We start from the raw sequence: 13,804 nt of genomic DNA on the forward strand, positions 1-13,804 counted from the left end.
CCATAGTTGACGAGAGGGGACAGCTGTCTCTGTGCCCTTGAGCAAGGCACTTAACCCTAATTGCTCCTGTCAGAGTGTCTGCTAAATGACGACAACAAAAATGAAACTTCCTGTATGGCAGTTACCAGTTGCGATGTCGCCCTGCTTAGCTTAACCACACTTGTGACATGCCACAAGAAATAGAATGACTGGCAATGCACCTTCTAGTGTTTCTATTTCTACGTCAGGCCTCTTATAAATACCATTGGACTGTCCGTTCGTCTAGCAAAAGATCGCAAAACCTTATACATTGTTGGAATCGGCTAAACTTTGAACATTGAGATATTACATAAATGACAGAGACAAAGCCTTGAATAGAAAGAGTTTGTAAAAAGCCAGGAGGCTTTGGAATGTGTTTGTTGGAGGAGAGGAGAGCGATGTGTTGATATAGGAAAGACTGGTGCATATCTGTGGATTAGGTGAAGAAGGGGTTGAGGTCAGGGAGGTGAGGGATGAGGTCAGTTCCCCTTAAGGGAGTCATCAGGTTTGGTATCTGGTTACCTTATTTCCTGTGGAGCCATAAACTGTCAGGGGGGGGGGGTGTCTTAAGTAGGATGCATATAAACTGTGATGTCTGAAATGTTTAGCGGTCTGATTTCAGCTGTACAGAACCTTTTGGGGAATGATTCAACTTTGTTAAAATTTCTCTAGTGTCCCCGAGTTATTTACTTTGAACCTAACATGTAGTGAGGGATTAGGCCTGTGTGGGATGTCTCTTAACGCTGTGTGTTGCCAACAATGGTGTGGGGGTGGACAGTGTTAGCTGATGGCGCAGGAGTGAATGTGGTCAGAGGTTACTAAAATAAGCCTTGGTGGGCACAGTTCAGTGTCCATTTATCAGACATACAACAGAGGCTCTCACTTACAGGCTGTGAACGAAACATAAATAAAACACTTTCAATGACCCAGACTGTTATATCACGATTGTTTTGTCTGTGTGCACCGCAGTCAGTGCAGTGTTTTGAAAGCAGCTGCGATTTGGTGCAGAACAAGTACAAAGCAGGGGTCAAGGCTAAGGAGAGACGATAGCCTTGGGCAAATACGGTCGAGATACTGGTTTATCCTTGACTGCGTAACTCTCTCTCTTTGTGCCATGGAGCGTGTGATTTTAATGTGATGGTTGTGTGTTTTGTATGGACATGATTAGTGGGCTTGAATTAAAATGATCTCTCCCTCTTTGTTTGTCACTTCGCTTTCTCAATGTCTATCCCTACATCTCTCTCTTTTGGGCTCTCTTTTTTTTTTTTTTTCAATCTTGTTTCTCTCGCCATCCCCGCATCTTCACCCATCTCCTATCCTTCTCCTTCCCTCTCCAGGAACAACGCCATCCAGAGTTGTGAGCAGCGGTTGGGCCACTTCCGGTCTCTCTCTAGCTCCCTCCTCAGCTGGCTCCACACAACACAGGAGCAGCTGCCTCCCAAAGAGGCCAACCTCAACGCAGAGGCCCTGCAGAGGAGAGTGCAGCAGCTCGAGGTGTGTGTGTGTGTGTGCCCTTTTTTCATTCGTACCTGGTTTAACCACACTCACGCCACGTACAGAACCCTCGGTCAATCACTGAATCATATTTCACTCATTCTAAGGTATTGCTCGATTTCGTAGTGTGTTGATAAATGTGTTCCAAAGCATGATGGTGATTCAGAAAGACATGTCCTTGTGATTATTCATTGAGGAATTATATAAAGCCATTCATAACTTTCGGACATTTTCTTTTACTAAGGACTTACTGAGCGACTGGGAGGCCCAGGGTGTTCGGGTTCAGGAGCTGAACAAGACTGGGTCAGAACTGGAGACCCTCATCATCAACATCACAGCCCCCCAGGCCAAGACAGGTAAGGGGAATGGGGGAATCAACTGCCTACGTGTGTCCCCTGCCACCTGCATGTCCAAGTTCATCCAAGCTCTGTCTGTGAGGTGTGTATTGTGTGTGTTGAAGTCTATGCTATCAATGTGTGCGTGTACTGTGAGGATATGCTATCTTTTAAGTGCAAAACATGTCTATGCAAAACTGTCTGTGTACAGCGTGTGAAAACCCAGAGACTGAGCGTGTTATATGCTTATCAGTGTTTGTGTTGGACTGTCCGCGAATGTGTGTTAGTGTCTGTTGCAATGTGTGTAGTCGTCTGAGTGTAGTGTGTGTGTGTCTCTCTCCCAGGTGTTCCCCAGATCAATGGTGCAGACAGCCCCAGCAGGGTCAATGGCATTCACACATGCAAAGGTGAGCTCACCCCTCACTCCCTTATCCAAAACCCAATCGTCTCTGGACTCCTTCCTCATATGAGATGCTCTCCGGCGCTTACCGCTGTGAGCGTGACTACTTGGCGTACAATCTGCTCGCTCGCTCGCTCCCAATAATGCTTACCGTGCATCCATTTTCTGTCTGTCTTCTGTCTGTGAGCTTCTTACAGTGTGTGTGCTACTGCAGTGTCTTAACACCATTCCAAATGTTTGTTGTCACTAGTATTCTGTTCCTCTGGATTAATAACGTCGACCCAAAGTCCTTCGGTAGCTAGGTTTCCATCCAGCTGGATGGAAATCTGCATGAAAACAATATGCGTTTTCCCCACCAGAGATGTTTCCATCAAATTGACTTCTCGCGGATAAAAGTCTGTGCGTGATAACGTAGTGCACATAAACATAACTTTATTGTGGTTCAATTCCCATGTACCGAATCGCATTTTCAACTCTACTGCTGGTTTTGTCACAAGAAATGTTGCGTTATATAGCAAAGGTGGCCACTGCTCGTAGATACAGTGCGGGTATAGACTACATGATGAGATTGTTATGGACAAAAGGCCAATTATATTCATTTGTCAAACTTGCAGTCAAACATCGATGTCATGTCACCAGTATAAGACCCTCGATATTTATTGGAAAGGAGCATCAAGATCATCACCGTGCGCTTTCACCACCCTGTGAAGTTCATCACTTATTTCATCTGTTGCCTAATAAACTGCCTGGTTTCCTGAGTGGTAGTGGGAGGACCACATACCATATCACCGCGTGACTCCATACCAATTACCAAAACACCATACCAATTAAATGTGTTTGGATTTATTTTGATAGATTGTCCTCCTCCTTCTTTCTCTCAGACCTGACAGAGATGCAGGTGGCGGTGGCGGAAGTGAGCGGACGTTACGAGGAGCTGGGAGGGGAACTGAAGAACAGACGGCGGAACCAGGAGGCTTCTCTGGAGCTCAGACAGAAGGCCAGCCAGGGTACCGAGGAGCTCAGCCGCTGGCTGGGAGACCGTGAGAACAGCCTGCACCTGGGCCAGACTACCACCTCCCCCTCCAAACCTGAGTTGGTACGCGCCCAGGCCCAGGAGAACAAGGTGAGTGTGTGGACTTGGGTCAAACCACAGTCAATATCGGGGTGTATTATGTCTCTGCTGGTTGGTCAACAATGCTACTTTGTAAAATCAGTGTTATCCTCCCCTATCTGACATAAACATTTGACACTCTCTTGCTTCTGTTCTAAATGCTTATCCTTGTCTTTTTGTAGCCAACATACTGATATGCTCTTCTTTCTCTATACGTTAGGCCTTACTGTCTGAGCTGGCAGAGCATTCTGGGAAGGTGGACGAGCTGAAGAGCACCCTGGAGAAGCTGATAGCAGACAACCCAGACTCCCCAGAGGCAGACACCTGGAGACAACAAATGAAGGAGATCGGTGAGTGGTACCGGAATGGATGAATAGGGTCGGCCATTTTGAATAGTTGTGGGGTAAGGGACACTTTCTAACATAAGGAACCAGTAGGCCCTGAATCAAATAATTAATAGAGCCAGCCATTTTGAATGGTAGATGAATCCGTTTAAGGAGCTTATGGTACTGTACATTTCAGAGGATAAGAAGACAGGCTAATGTAGTAGTTATTTGAGATTTAATGAGTTGCCTCAGCAAAGTGAAACATTTTTAGGTAGCAAATGAATGGGCTGACTCCAAGTCAAAGCTATTAAAATACTTTATCTTTACCCTGACCTGATATAGCCCTGTAGTTTTGAAGATGGGAGCTTTGCTGTGTTCCTTTCTCCACACAATTCACGCAGGGCCTTATTTCAAAGCCATGTGGATCCAAGACTCTCTCTCTGCTGGATAACCAGTGTATGAGTCATGAGGAAAGCGTACAGAGGCAGAATGAAAAAAAAATAGTTTGTGGACATTAGCAAGTCAAAATAATAACTGTGTCTATAATCATAATGTTTATTCAGTCGGGCTGAGTCACTCATGGAACCCATCAGTTTCACTGTTATGGTTCTCCACTATTTGTTAGTCATTTTTTAATATAAGTAATAGTTGCTATGGTTTTTCACTCCAACGTTCACTTCCTATTTACTTAGACTCCCGCTGGGCAAAGGCCAATGAGACGGCAGTACAGAGGCAGACGGAACTGGAGACCTGTGCTGATAGGCTGGGCAGCTTTGCCACAGCAGCCAGTCAGTTGGGGCCGTGGCTCAGAGAGAAGGAGCTGATGATGAGTGTGCTGGGACCCCTGAGCATCGACCCCAACATGCTGAACACTCAGAAACAACAAGCCCAGGTACATAGTTAAGGTCCTCAATGTTGAACACATGCAAAATAATGAAAAAGAATATCACAATAGATTCTCCACATCTTGCCAATTCTGTTCTTGACTCGGCATAAACGATTACCAACAGCATTCTGATTGATTAGTGATAAATTGTACTCGCCAAAATTTAGAGATTATTCCTGATTGACAGATAAGGTTCTGACTCCTCCTCTTTCCTTTCGCTCCGCCCTCCACAGTTCATGCTGCGTGAGTTTGAGACCCGGCGGCCCCAGTTCGACCAACTCACCCGGGCGGCCGAGGGCATCCTTTCACCGTCTGGTGGCGACTCCTCCCCGCAGGATGCCAAGGACCTAGCGGAGGTCCGGTCCGAGCTGGGCTCCATCTCTCAGCAGTGGGACGACCTCACTCAACGTCTGTCCCGGCGCTCGGAGGACATCGACCAGGCCCAGGGCACCAGCGAGCGATACCAGGCCCTGCTGAAGGACCTTTCAGTCAGCGTGGGGGCGCTAGGTGAGCGGCTGGATGGCCAGGCCTCGCTCAGTGCCCAACCTGAGGCCCTGAAACGGCGTCTGCAGGAGACAGGCGAGATCCGCTCTGAGCTGGAGCAGAGGAGGGATGAGCTGGGCGAGGCGGAGAAGCTGTGCGGTGAGCTGAGCGCCATCGTGATTGAACCTTACCTGAGAGACGAGCTGAAGAAGAGGTTGGAGAGTGTGAGGAGCCCGCTGAGGAGCCTGGAGGAGAGGGCCAGTGAGTCTTCTGTCTTGTCTATGGTGTTCCTCTAAATTCTGTTTGTATGAATCTCTGTTGGCTTCAGTAGTATTTGTATGTGGTGGAGGCTATATTCTGGGGTTTTTGGTCTCTTTGTGGCTAGTTGTCTAGGTTTTGAATCCAGCGCTAAAACCTCTTTCAGACCTAGGTAGCTAGTCCATCTGGTTAAATGTTCATCAAAACATCTGTAAATGAATAGCGTTTAAATCCTCTGTTCCTCTCCCTCAGCTGACGGTCTGTCCCAGCTCCAAGCTGCTCTCTCAAGCACCCAGCAGTTCCAGCAGATGTTCGAGGAGCTGCGGAGTTGGTTGGACAACCAGGGTGGTCAAAGAGACTCTACCGCCGACTCCCTCCCCTGCCAGCCCGAGGCTATCCGGACCCTGCTTGCCCAGCAAGACGAGCTTCATCGCGGGGTGGCCAGCCAACGTGGCCCCTACGAGCTCATCCAGGCCGAGGGGGCCTCCCTGCTCGCCAAGCTACCCGCCGGCGGCGAAGAACGATCAGCCTTACAGTCCAGGCTCGCCACCCTACGCCAGGACTGGGATGAGCTTAATCAGTGCATCGTGGAACGCCAGAACCTGCTGAAAACCGCCCTGACCAAGGCCGAGAGTTACCAGCAACACCGTGCCAAGCTCACGCCCTGGGTGACAGAGTGCGAGAAGCGGGAAACTGACATCCAGCCCTCCCTCGACCCAGCGGCCCTGGACAAGGCCTTGCAGAAGGCCAGGCAGCTGGGGTTAGACCTGGAGCACCATCGCCCCCTCCTGGAGGATTTAAACACCGCGGCCGACCAACTCCTGGAACACTGCCACGTCGGAGAGGAAGACATACGCTACGAGAAAGCCCAACTCAACCGTAGAGTCGACGGGCTGGCAGAAAAACTCCAGAACTGTGTTTCCCAACTGGAAGAGTTAGCGGATCGACTGAAGGAGTTCGAGGACGGGCGGCAGGCGGTGGAGAGGAGGCTGGAGGCAGCGCGGCATCAGATCGAGGTGCAGGAGGCGCTGGGCCCACAGGCGTGCAGCAACAAGAGCCTGGAGCGGCTGAGGAGCCAGCAGGAGACGCTGCACTCGCTGCAGCCACAGGTGGCCTACCTGAGGGATCTGGCCCAGGGGCTGGTGCAGGACGCACCCCACACAGCAGGGGGCGGCGGAGAGGGAGGACAGCGGCTGGAGCAGCAGGCCCGAGACACAGACAGAGAGTTTGGAGACGTCAGCGAAAAGGTGAGAAGATGTGTGAGAGATTTAGTATAAACTGTATTTCATATATAAGAAGTATAACTATTTCATAGACACTCAGATGAAAGATGGAGGCCTGTATTCTGTTCAATAGAAGAATGTTCCAGAAATGAAGCAGTTTTGAAAAATATCATACACTCAAAAACAATAAGGGTGTCTCAGTACTCTTCAACAGCCTTTCCTCTTTTGAAAGCATTTGTTTGGGTTTGTTGGACTTTTACTCATCTTTTACAATTACATCATCCTTTACAATTACATTAGTGGACATATAAGGAAAGGAGTCAATGAAAGGAAGCCATTTATGAGTATTGTAACACAGCCAATCTATTCAGCCTGGAGTGTGGCTGATACAACGGAGGAGCTAGTTTTAGCAAAGGTCATTGTGTGCGAGGGTGTGAAGGCTTTGTGTGTCGTCAGTGAGCGTATGCGTGTGTGTGTGTGTGGGAGTGAGCGTGTGTGTGAGCATGTATGCATGTGCATGTGTGTGTGAGTTGAGACGGAGAACAGAACGTGTTTAAGCTGACAGGGGAGTTCAAGTATTCGGCGTTCCAGTGATCTTATATGGTCATTGTACAGATAGGAAACTTCAGACCATTGAATCACTTTACTGAAATGTAAACCAATGAGTCAAGAGCATTGTTCTGTATCGTGATACAGTGCCTTCAGAAAGTAGTCATAACCCTAGACCTATTACACATTTTGTTACAGCCTGAATTCAAAATGGATTCAATAAAAGTCTCACCCATCTACACACAGTACCCCACAACGACTAAGTGAAAACCTGTTTTTAGAAATGTTTGCTAATTTATTGACAATGAAATACAGAAAGAGCTCATTTTAATAGGTGTTCACACCCGAGTCAATACTTTTGTAGAAGCACCTTTGATGGCGATTACAGCTTTGAGTCGTCTTGGGTATGTTGTATCAGCTTTGCACATCTGGATTTGGGGATTTTATCCCCCGTTCTTCCTTGCAGATTCTCTCAAGCTTTGTTAAGTTTGATGGGGAGCGGCTGTGAACAGCAATCTTCAAGTCTTTCCACAGATTTTCTATGGGATACAAGTATGGCCTTTGCCTGGGCCACTCAAGGACTTTCACATTTTTGTTCTGAAGCCATTGCTTTGGCGAATTGTCCTGTTGGAATGTAAATCTTCACCACCTTCTAAAGTCATTTGCACTCTGAAGCAGGTTCTCATCAAGGGTATTCCTGTGTTTGGCTCCATTTACTGTTCCCTCTATCCTTACCAGTCTCTCAGTCCCAGCTGCTGTAAAGCATCCCCATAGCATAATGCTGCCACCACCATGCTTCATGGTAGGGATGGTGTTGGACTTGTGATGAGCTGTGCCTGGTTTTCTCCAGACATTGCGCTTTGCATTCAGGCCAAATTAATTACATTTTTGTCTCATCAGACCACAGAATCTTTTGCTTTATAATCTTGAGTATTTCACGTACCTTTTTGCAAACTCCAGCCAAGTAGTTCTGTCAGAGGTCATTGGGTTCTTGGTCGTCTCCCTGACCCCAAGGTCCTTCTTGACCGGTTGCTCAGTTTGGTCGTACGGCCAGCTCTAGGCAGAGTCTGGGTAGTTCCATATTTTTAAAATTTCCGAATGATGGAGACCACTGTGCTCTTGGAAACTTTCAACACTCTTCAAATATTTTTTTTTTTTACCCTTCCTCAGATATATGCCTCATCACAATTATATCTCAGTGATCTACAGACAGTTCCTTGGACTTCATGGTGTAGTTTCTGCTCTGACATACTGTACACTGTCAACTGTGGTGCCTTATATAGAGAGGTGTGTTTCTTTCTAAAATCATGTCAAAACAGTGGAATCGGTCACAAGTGGACTCCAAGTTGAAGTGACATCTCATGGATGATCAAAGGAAATTGGATGAACCGGAGTTGAATTTGCAAAGGGAATACTTTAAATATTAGAAATAGTCAATTAAATATATCTGTATTTAATTTTCAATACATTTTGTGGCATTTTTAAACATGTTTTCACTTTTGTCATTATGGGTGGGGTATTGTGTGTAGATGGGTGACAAACATATATTTATCAATTTTGAATTCATGCTGTAACACTGCAAATTGTGGAATAAGTCAAGTGGTATGAATACTTACTGAAGGCACTGTATGTATAATTCCCAAATGTGCCATAGATAGTTACTTATAGACTGGTACAAATCAGTATGGTATTTAATCAGATACATGGTCAGAAGTCATTACATTTTACCATTATTGATAAGATAAGTTTGTTGCTTATCTGACCGCTCTGATCACATTCCTTTCCTTCACATTTGCTCATGAGACAGTTAGGAATCTAAGCAGAGAGCTAGGATACATTAAGTAGGTTGAATCATGAAGCATGATTTGTCCCGCTATTTATATCATATTATTACATCAGCAAGGCACCATGCCTCTTTCAACTTGTTAACCTTATTAACTCTCCCTCCTTCTCCCCCTTCCCTCCCTCCCCCCTCTAGATTGAAAAGTGCTGTTCCACCCTGGAGTCCCGTCTCCAGGGCGTGGGGGAAGTCCAGTCCTCGGTACGCGACCTCTTCTCCCGCCTGTCCGACCTGGACGACGAGCTGGACTCGCTGAGCCCCGTGGGGCGCGATGCCGACTCGCTCGCCTCGCAGGCGGATGCCGTCCGCACTTTCCTGGCTCGCCTGGCCACGTTGAGGTCGGAGCTTGAAGGTCACGGGGGCGACTGCACCGCCATGCTCCGCCGAGAGGGGTCGTCTCCCGATCTCCTCGCCCTGAGGAGAGAGACTGAGGCCCTGAGCCGCCAGGCTGGGAAGCTGGCCGAGAGGGGCCAGGCCAGACTGGAGCAGATCGAGGCAGCTGCCGAGAAGGTGGGAGAATTCTACGCCCAGGTGGCGGAGCTGCAAGGGCTCCTGGGACGGGCAGAGGAAGGGCTGAACTCGCAGGGCGTGGTGGGGACGGAGGTGGAGACCATCAAGCAGCAGCTGCACGAGTTCAAGGTAAGAACAAGTTTGATGTTTATGGTTGGGAATATGAATGTGCTACTACTGAAATGTATTGACTAGAATGGTCAATGTTCTGTGATGGGTGGGCCGCCGGCCATATTGACTTCATCCAGGCCTGGAAATAATGATCTTTCTATGGCTACTCTATTGTAAAGTTTTTGTTCTGCGCTATTGTGTCATATCTTTTGGCATTATGTCTTCCGAGATTGGTAAATTGGGTAGAGCTAGCTATGGTTATACTGTAGTACAGCCTCCTAGAAGTGAGCTTGGCATGTTTTTCCCCAAGTGTTTTTGGTGCCGGCATCAATGAACAGCCTTCTGAATTGTCTTGTGACTCCTCAGAGAATGGAAAAGTATGTTTCTGGCCACAGCTCCAGTATTACCAAGCCACAAGCCACCATTTGGGAAACATTGCATTACGGATTTATTAGAACCAGTTCAGCTAGGGTGGTTGTGAAGCTATATTTCTTCTAGAATTGAGCTTGACGTACTTCGGTTTGAATTGTATTCAACAAACGTGCATAGAAATATAGCAGACATTGTGTATATAGTATTGCACAGTTGTTGCTCTGGTGGCCATTTTGTTAGAACCTCTCAGCTGGCGCTCGACTCTGACCTGCAACAGTATTAGTGCGTCTTATTGAAATAAGCAATTGACTAACACAGAACCTTTTGAAAGCCTGTAGTTACATAAGAGCCATTTCTTGGGAGAGGTCTCAGAGGAAAGTACTTGACCCTTCTTGGTTGTTGAACTTTGTGGATTAAGCCTCTCCTAGCGCAGATGCTTGAGAGTACGTGTCTCTCTCGGTCTGTGGGACTCTGCCTACTGTATGAAGTGTACCGTGGCATCCTCTCTTCTATAAATCAACTCCAGCTTCAACTTTGCTCTGTCGCTACTTCCCTTCCCCTTAATGCTGCTCTATTATCACTGGCGGAAACAGGATTTTGGACGGGTGACGTTTCTTCCCTGACTCCACTCCTACAGTGGGCTGTGAGGGGGGTGTTGTGATGGAGTGTGACCCCTCTCCTAACTCAAGTCATTCCTCTGGCTCTCAGCTGTATTTATAGAGCAGTCTGGGGGTCCAGTTTCCCTCCTTCGGCGCTTTATTCTTGTCACTTTAGAGCAGAAGAGCGGTATGGGGACTGAGGTATGTATGTGTTACCGTAGGGGACTTGAGTGAGCTTATATGCAAGAGGGAGCGATCTATAATTCATAGGAGCATCGCATGGGGTGTGACTGAGTTCTAGAGGCAGAGACGAGAGTTTAGTCACAGCAGCACTGCTCTACTTCAAGTGTCTGACGCACTTCTTCGCCCATGCTGACTCGCTCACGTCTAAACGTTCTTATAACATTCCCTCAACCCCCCTTTCTTACCCCCTACTGCTCCGGCGCCAGCCCTTAGAAGTCGTTAGGGCCTGTCACCACGGTGATGGACACCAGGCTAAGTTTGATACCAGAGCGATTCGCACACCATAAGTTTTTTTTTTTTTCTTCTTCTTCAAGCGATGCTCCCCCAGCCGTCTAGGAGAAATCCCAGGTTAGCTAACCCAGCCCACAATAATTAGCCTACTCCTTCCCCCTCAATAGGAATCTGCTGTAGAACGTTCCGTAGGAATCTGCTGTGTCCTGCGAAATGGCAATACACAAACGGGGCCACTCCATTGTACTGCTACTTTCCTTTGGTTTCCATTCATTGTGAAATGGTAAATGAGATTTCATGAGTACTATACAACACAGACAGTTCTTTCTGGCTGAGTCCATTGATATGAAACATCTTTTTTTTCCCTGTGCTTTTTGTCACGTCCTCTGCATTAGAAGTACCGGGCTGTCGGTACGTTTTCAACACCCCCCTTCCTATCTGTTTATTCACTAGATACAGTAGCTCCCTAAGATGGTGGAATTTTGAAGTAGATGGTGTTAATGATTGGTTATGTTGTCATTGTATCAAATATAAAGGGATAATTATAAACCTGTTTAAAATATAGGACAAGCCTTATCTGACTGGAGGGTGTGTTGCTAGACTTACTGGACACTGGTTTCTGATTGGTTCAGCTGGTGTCTTGGTGAGCTTTCTTCTTCCTCCCTGTGCTGTCTCTTATTCTGTACTCCCTTGATTTATCGACACTATTAATATTGTGGTTGCCCCCCCCACTACTTTCTCTCTCTCCTTTTTCCCCATCCCTTTCTTTCCCCTTCTTAATGAGAGCAAGCGGGATGGATGTTTGGCAGAAGACAAGCAGGGAGAGGAGCGAAAGGGGGGAGAGAAAGAGAAATCGGTGAATAGCTGAATAGCAGTTAGCGAGCGAGAGGAAAAGAGAAGGGCGACAGCTTAATGGAATGTTCCAGTGTAAATGTAGACACAAGCTGGGCATTGCTGGCATTGACTACGGCCAGTAGTAAGAGCAGTAATAATGGCACATTGTAAAAGTACAGCCGGCGCTGTATCTAGAGCATGAATAGTTAGTCTGGGTGCATAGGAAGGGGTCTACAGGGAGAGAGGGAGGTGGTGAGGAGTGAGAGGTAGAAAGAGAGGGAGGTGGTGAGGAGTGAGAGGTAGAGAGAGAGGGAGGTGGTGAGGAGTGAGAGGTAGAGAGGGGGAGGTGGTGAGGAGTGAGAGGTAGAGAGGGGGAGGTGGTGAGGAGTGAGGTAGAAAGAGAGCGAGAGAGAGGGAGGTGGTGAGGAGTGGGGTAGAAAGAGAGAGAGAGCGGGAGGTGGTGAGGAGTGAGGTAGAAAGAGGGAGAGAGAGGGAGGTGGTGAGGAGTGAGAGGGAGAGAGGGAGATGGTGAGGAGTGAGAGGTAGAGAGAGAGGGAGGTGGTGAGGAGTGAGAGGTAGAAAGGGAGGTGGTGAGTGAGAGGTAGAAAGGGAGAGGGAGGTGGTGAGGAGAGAGGGAGGTGGTGAGGTAAAAAGAGAGAGGGGGAGGTGATGAGGAGTGGGAGGTAGAAAGAGAGAGAGGGGGAGGAAGGTGGTGAGGATTGAGAGGTAGAAATAGAGGGAGGTGGTGAGGAGTGAGGTAGAAAGAAAGAGAGAGGTAGGTGGTGACGAGTAAAAGGTAGAAAGAGAGGGAGAGGGTGGTGAGGAGAGGTAGAAAGAGAGAGAGGTGGTGATGTAAAAAGAGAGAGGGAGGTGGTGAGGTAGAGAGAGAGAGGGGGGAGGTGGTGAGGTAGAAAGAGAGAGAGGGAGGTGGTGAGGAGAGGTAAAGAGAGAGGGAGGTGGTGAGGAGAGGTAAAGAGAGAGGGAGGTGGTGAGGAGAGGTAAAGAGAGAGGGAGGTGGTGAGGAGAGGTAAAGAGAGAGGGAGGTGGTGAGGAGAGGTAAAGAGAGAGGGAGGTGGTGAGGAGAGGTAAAGAGAGAGGGAGGTGGTGAGGAGAGGTAAAGAGAGAGGGAGGTGGTGAGGAGAGGTAAAGAGAGAGGGAGGTGGTGAGGAGAGGTAAAGAGAGAGGGAGGTGGTGAGGAGAGGTAAAGAGAGAGGGAGGTGGTGAGGAGAGGTAAAGAGAGAGGGAGGTGGTGAGGAGAGGTAAAGAGAGAGGGAGGTGGTGAGGAGAGGTAAAGAGAGAGGGAGGTGGTGAGGAGAGGTAAAGAGAGAGGGAGGTGGTGAGGAGAGGTAAAGAGAGAGGGAGGTGGTGAGGAGAGGTAAAGAGAGAGGGAGGTGGTGAGGAGAGGTAAACAGAGAGGGAGGTGGTGATTAGAGGTAAAGAGCGAGGGAGGTGGTGATTAGAGGTAAAGAGCGAGGGAGGTGGTGAGGAGAGGTTAAGAGAGAGGGAGGTGGTGAGGAGAGGTTAAGAGAGAGGGAGGTGGTGAGGAGAGGTAAAGAGAGAGGGAGGTGGTGAGGAGAGGTAAAGAGAGAGGGAGGTGGTGAGGAGAGGTAAAGAGAGAGGGAGGTGGTGAGGAGAGGTAAAGAGAGAGGGAGGTGGTGAGGAGAGGTAAAGAGAGAGGGAGGTGGTGAGGAGAGGTAAAGAGAGAGGGAGGTGGTGAGGAGAGGTAAAGAGAGAGGGAGGTGGTGAGGAGAGGTAAAGAGAGGGAGGTGGTGAGGAGAGGTAAAGAGAGGGAGGTGGTGAGGAGAGGTAAAGAGAGAGGGAGGTGGTGAGGAGAGGTAAAGAGAGAGGGAGGTGGTGAGGAGAGGTAAAGAGAGAGGGAGGTGGTGAGGAGAGGTAAAAGAGAGGGAGGTGGTGAGGAGAGGTAAAGAGAGGGAGGTGGTGAGGAGAGGTAAAAGAGAGGGAGGTGGTGAGGAGAGGTGTA

General features: G+C 48.3%; 1 protein-coding gene across 1 annotated transcript in view; it reads left to right on the plus strand.

Annotated features, from left to right (window-relative positions):
- The window catches only part of LOC118397689 (microtubule-actin cross-linking factor 1-like), a 280,970-nt gene that overhangs the window by 201,619 nt on the left and 65,547 nt on the right, over window positions 1-13,804 (plus strand). The window contains 9 exon segments of the mRNA XM_052468938.1: window positions 1,356-1,512; window positions 1,757-1,868; window positions 2,192-2,254; window positions 3,129-3,370; window positions 3,579-3,708; window positions 4,377-4,576; window positions 4,804-5,314; window positions 5,564-6,558; window positions 9,062-9,562. Coding sequence (XP_052324898.1) covers window positions 1,356-1,512; window positions 1,757-1,868; window positions 2,192-2,254; window positions 3,129-3,370; window positions 3,579-3,708; window positions 4,377-4,576; window positions 4,804-5,314; window positions 5,564-6,558; window positions 9,062-9,562 — 2,911 coding nt within the window.

This window comes from Oncorhynchus keta, chromosome 19, assembly GCF_023373465.1.
Source record: "Oncorhynchus keta strain PuntledgeMale-10-30-2019 chromosome 19, Oket_V2, whole genome shotgun sequence".
NCBI lineage: Eukaryota > Metazoa > Chordata > Actinopteri > Salmoniformes > Salmonidae > Oncorhynchus > Oncorhynchus keta.